We start from the raw sequence: 5620 nt of genomic DNA, 5'->3' as shown, positions 1-5620 counted from the left end.
AAACAAAAGGATATGAAAATATATACATAACTCAATAGTGTTCTGCCAATTATGTTTTCATTTTCATTTAAATTTATTCTTTAAATTGCTCCTGAAGTAGTCCAGCAGTGATCAATGGAAATTGTCAATATTAAACTGTAATTTTGACGATGAAAATTTTTTCTTCTTACTTTTATATGTGCAGAAACCTATTCGTACACTCGTTTCTTGAACTATACTTAAGTTTAACATAATTATGTGTTTTCTAAATAATTCTGGCTTGGAATAAAAATAAATGCATTTAAAATTACATAACTCAGTAAAAAAAGTTTATTAAAAATATCCTAGGTATATTATGTCTTAAAAAGAAGCATCAAAAATAAATATGTACAGTTAAATTAGTTTTGTCGTAATATTTTCCATGCACCAATCGCCTTAATGGTGGTGCCAAGGCACCTGTGGCACCTACCGTGCGCACGCCTATGCAAGCACCCAAAGACTAATAATGTTACAGAACTTTTCTTTTATTCTACGCATAGGCATGTCATAAACGTACAATGTGCCGATATATTTGTCCAAATCAGTTATTGTATTCAATTACACATGGATTTGTTTACAACTAGTACCTTTACTAAACCAAACAATGTAAAGTTTAATTTTGATGCTCCAAAACACTTTCTGCATTTAAACATGAACAAATAGCACAGTTTCATACGCACAGTACAAACATCGAAGCGGCATTCGCACACAAAACATCGGTTCAAAAATTACAATTTTTATTTATCCTAATTTATTTCTGTCAAAATTTCCAGTTTCATTTGTTAGAATTTGGCCAGCCATTGTCACATGAAGCAGTTTACTATCTCAAAGTGTTTTTTTTATATTTTATCATTGATATGAACATATCAAAACAATCTTCACATGCTCTGTGCCACTATCACAGTGTAGCTGATTAAAACAGAAATAATCTCACAGCACAGAGAAAATTTGTATTTTTGATAACTTTCAGTCAACCACGCTGTTGCAAAAGTAGTATTTTTTTTTTTTTTTTTACAATTTTTGTAACAAATAAGTCCTTCGGTGTTAGGGCAGGTTTCACCAGCAGCATATTAAAAAATGGAAAATATCAAAATAATTTAATTACGATGAAAACTTTTTCTGTAATTATTAACACGATAAAATGTGCTTGTTTAGTTAATTTTTTTTTCAATTTCTAGAGATTATTAAAATGTATTTCGCCTAACAATTCAGAACAATTACTTCCTGAAGTAGTGACCATGGTTGACAAGCTTTAGCATTTAATACTTGAATTCACTTTCCTTTTTAAAAAATCTAATTATTCATTTTTTGAATCATTTAATTTGTTAATTATTCCGAAAAAAATCAAGAAAATAAACATTTTGATTTGATGAGCTGTAAAAAAACATGATTTGAGGTAAAACTTAAAGGGCAGGTGACAAATGTGGTTTGATCTTTAAGGCTAGGTTTCACATGCAATGACCGATAATTTAATTTTATTGTCATGCCTATAATGTAAATAATATTCCTGTGTGTGTATAGTGCTCTTGCACAATTATTTTAGTCTCGAAGTTTTTCAACATACACTATATTTACTTAAGATAGTTTAAAAAAGGAAAAAAAAAAGTTTTGCAAGTTTTCAATATTAAGATCGATTGTGTGACCTTTTAAAGCTCAGGAATGATGTTCGGTTTATATATGGTGAAGAAATTAGTAACACGACAACAAATGTTCGTGAAATATCGAAATAAACCAATAGAGAAATCCCTTATTTCATAGCAATGCCAAGGAAATGAAGTAACCATCATGTGGGACCGTTACATAAATAGACACAGTTGAGAAGTTCTAGTTAAGAAGGGCACATAGTCAGTTATATGGGCCATTTTACGGCTGACTGTACATGTGTTAAAACATATAAATAACTTTTTTGTACAGTTATAACACCCTACAATGCTCCATTAGGAACCTTTTGGGGCAGAAAACCCATATTACCTAAATGAATATTAGCTGATAGTGAAACCTGCGCTCGGGATTCAACTAGCATCCAGAGTTCATCTCTTCATCAGCCCCATGCGACTAAGTACCTCGAGGATAGGAAGTAGCTTTGGCTTCTGGGTTGTAGCCCGTGTGCTTGGTGAACAATTCAACCGACGTTTCGGTCGACATTGCGGTCGCCATCATCAGGTAGCAGTTACCTTCTAACAGGATATACAAAAGAGCATGGTTATTGTCCATACCACAGCTGCCTTTTCTGCAGCGCGAACAGGTCAGTAGGTAACTGCTACCTTATGATGGCAAATGCAATGTCGACTGAAACGCCAGGGGCTGCGGCTATAACCCGGAAGCCAAGCTGCTTGAGACAATGGCCGCGAAAGCCTCGAGGACGGTTGGGATCTCCCGTCAGGAGGAGTTTCCCTAGCAGTTGCGCGACCGGTCGTTGAAAACGCGCCAGAGCTGGTACATGGCGTCCTGCCCGCCGTGCTGGACGGCGACCCTGCGCCTCAGGTCGCACGGGTCGAAGGCCCACTCCCGGTCGTCCGAGGCGTTGACCCTCCCGACGTCGTCCAGCGCCGCGAAGAAGCCGTCCACGTGGGCCAGCCGCGCGCCCAGCCGCTCTGCCAGGAACCCGGTGAAGAACACCTCCTCCATCCGGAAGAACCGCATCTTCAGGGCGGCCGAGAACTGTAGTCGGGCGAGGTCTCCCGTGAACATGTAGGCGCGCCCCAGCACGTGGTCCGGGTACCGGTCGGCCGGGTACTCCGACCGGGGAACCCAGCACTCGTCGCCCGGGGTCCTCACGGGCCGGGTCCCTCGGAGCAGGTGTCCGTACACGGTCCTCCTGTCCCCGCGGGTTGACCTGACGACCTCCAGCAGCCTCGGCACGTTCAGCAGCACGTCGTGGTCAGTCCTCACAACGCGCCGCACCCGGGGACAGTGGTCGGACACCCACTCCACCATGGCCACCGACTTGAGCGTCAGCTTGGCCCCCGAGTCGAAGTTGCGCGAGACGATCAGGTCGCCGTGGGTGCGCGACTCCGCCCGCAGCCCGTGCGTGCAGCTCAGGTTGGAGGACCGCCCCACCAGGAAGACCACGGACACGTCCCCGGGCCTGCTGTGCGCCTTCCAGGTGCGCCGGACCGAGTTCCGCGCCGCGATGTCCCGGCAGGTGGAGTACACCACCACCAACACCTCAACGCGCCTCTTTCCCACCTGGCAGGTCCGCGGGCTCACGTCGAACCCCCGCTGGTACAGCAAAGACACCGCCGCGCCGTAGTAGTCCACCGACAGCGGGAACACGCTCGCCTCCAGGATATCCTCGTGAGAACTCAGCAGCACCAGGACGCAACACACCGACGAGAACACCGCCAGAACGCCGAAAACCGCTGGTCGCGACCTCGGGGAAGCGAACCGAAAAGACGCCATCGCGATTCTGGCTGGTCACCAAACTTCAACAAGTCTTCAGTCTCTCGAGTTATGAGAATCTACGCTTTGCCTCTCCAAAGGCACTTCACCACTTCAGGAATCGTCCCAACTGACACGAGAGATTTTACCTCCCATATCGCAGCCTGGCTGCTACAAAACTCAGCTTCCTGACTCCGGAGATCTCCCGTTCAGGAAGTCACAGATGTCCAGCCCAGACGGAACGGAAGTAACGCCGCAGAAACGCTGCCGCCGTGTCTGAAAGCTTGAAGCACTCTGAGTGCGCGCGCGCGCTCTTTCAAAATCCTGCACCCACGCTGCGATAAAACAAGTGATATCAGATCGATACTTTCCACGGAACGTTTGTTGATGCAAGGGAGATAATTTTACAAACTTATCGACGGGTCACCGATATGAGCTGCATACTAGCAAGTCACTGTCAAAAAGATTTCGGACCTGTGTGTTACCTTCTCTGATGAACTCACTCTCAAAAAATAATGTTCGCAGGCTATCACGGCCATTGCCTGAAGTAGCTTGGCTTCTGGGTTGTAGCTGTGTCCTTGGCGAATAATTCACCGACGTTTCGGTCGACATTGCAGTCGCCATCATCAGGGAGAAGTTACCTACTACTAGTACCTACTACCTAGTAGTTACCTCAGTAGGTAACTGCTCCCTGATGTTGGCGAATGCAATGTCGACCGAAACATCGGTGAATTATTCGCCAAGGACACGGCTACAATCCAGAAGCAAAGCTACTTCACTCTCAAATAGACATTAAGTCCTAATAAAACAATTTAAAAAATACATACGAATACTTATTTAGCTTCACTTTATAGAAACATGTTTTTGTTTATTTATTTTGGTTTTACGTCTCATCGGTTCATTTTTTTTTCTGTAAACATATCGGTATTACTTTAAATTTTATTTTAGTGATTCGGGTTAGTTTAACCCCGGTTAACATGATTACACAAATGTTGCAGTCCGTAGCAGATAATATTAAAATAAAGTACCCGACGAGGTATGCGCCTAGTGGTCTGATACCGAAACAAATGACCCATTCATTAATTTTCACTCTTCGAGTGTCTACAGGTATGGCACAAATTCCTTTTAATTTTTGACGTGACAACGTCTAATAAATCGATTAACCCCGGCTGCACGCACTAAAAAGTGTCCCGTAACGCACATTTTCCCGTTACGCTGTGTCCCGTTACGCTCATTGTACGCTTGCGCCGCATCCATCTATCTTCCACTCGATTGGAACAACCATCGATTTTACTTTTTCGAAGCACATTAAACTTGAAACACTCCCATTCGTTTCCTTCTTTTCCTATCATCGTCCTATCATTAACAGAATAACACAGATTGGAAGAAGTTAAATAGCAAACATGTATAAAAGTTATAGTTAAAATAATCTGTTCGTTAAAGTAATAAACATTTTAATTAATGAGTAAAAATAAAAGTAAATTTATCAATTAAATTGTAGATTTCATTTCACTACTTCTTTGTATCCATACAAAATAGTGATAATTCAATAAAAATTATTCAATTTTATTCATAAAAGTATGCAATCATTTCATCAATGTCTTGTTATGACGTCACGTTAAACTATCATCCGTAAACCGACTTTACAGACAACCAATTTTTTTTCCCCTGCCAAATGCAACAGATTACAGTGGACCCAGACGCGACCTTTCTAAGCATGTTGGACGAATCACTGTGTCCCTACTTTCCTCCTGATCTAAGCTCCCAATCAACGACCATAAAATGAAAGACCGAAAACTAAACGTGGTTTTTCTGTACCTACATACAATAAATTGCCGACTACACTGCCATCTATGGATCTGCAAATTAAGTTATGTGATCGAAAGTGCGTGACGATAGAATGTATCAAAAAATCGTTTGGCAATGCTTTTTAAGCTTGAACGAGACAGCCGATAACTATCGTAATTAGATGGTAGAATAATAATAAATGCCTCAAAATAATTATAGGTACCTGCTAATTTCATTTTCTTCAGTTATTGTAGAAGTGATCAGATTGTATCGCATTACCACGAGAAAACCCACATTCACAAAACAATCATATTAAAGAGTAATTATTAGGTTTTTATTAACACATAATTTAATACATAAATTTATTACCGTAATAAAAACTCCATTTGATGTTTTTGTTCATGAGTGTTGAAAACTTTCCATAGTAGATTTA

The 5620-nt window shown here is 41.7% G+C and overlaps 1 protein-coding gene across 1 annotated transcript; it reads right to left on the bottom strand.

Moving 5' to 3' along the window:
- Nucleotides 1-321: 321 nt before the first annotated feature.
- On the bottom strand, nucleotides 322-3689 carry LOC134540780 (beta-1,3-galactosyltransferase 5-like). Its single transcript, XM_063383696.1, has one exon. It carries the CDS (start codon nucleotides 3418-3420, stop codon nucleotides 2413-2415), a length of 1008 nt encoding a protein of 335 aa, XP_063239766.1. The 5' UTR covers nucleotides 3421-3689; the 3' UTR covers nucleotides 322-2412.
- Between the last annotated feature and the right edge of the window lie 1931 nt (nucleotides 3690-5620).

Source organism: Bacillus rossius, chromosome 17 (genome assembly GCF_032445375.1).
Source record: "Bacillus rossius redtenbacheri isolate Brsri chromosome 17, Brsri_v3, whole genome shotgun sequence".
Taxonomy (NCBI): domain Eukaryota; kingdom Metazoa; phylum Arthropoda; class Insecta; order Phasmatodea; family Bacillidae; genus Bacillus; species Bacillus rossius.
The sequence above is the reverse complement of the archived record's forward strand: the minus strand, read 5'-3'. Positions and strand labels throughout refer to the sequence as shown.

Bases quoted from the DNA above. Each gene is read 5' to 3' on its own strand.
- LOC134540780 (XM_063383696.1), bottom strand. From the start codon at position 3,420: ATGGCGTCTTTTCGGTTCGCTTCCCCGAGGTCGCGACCAGCGGTTTTC.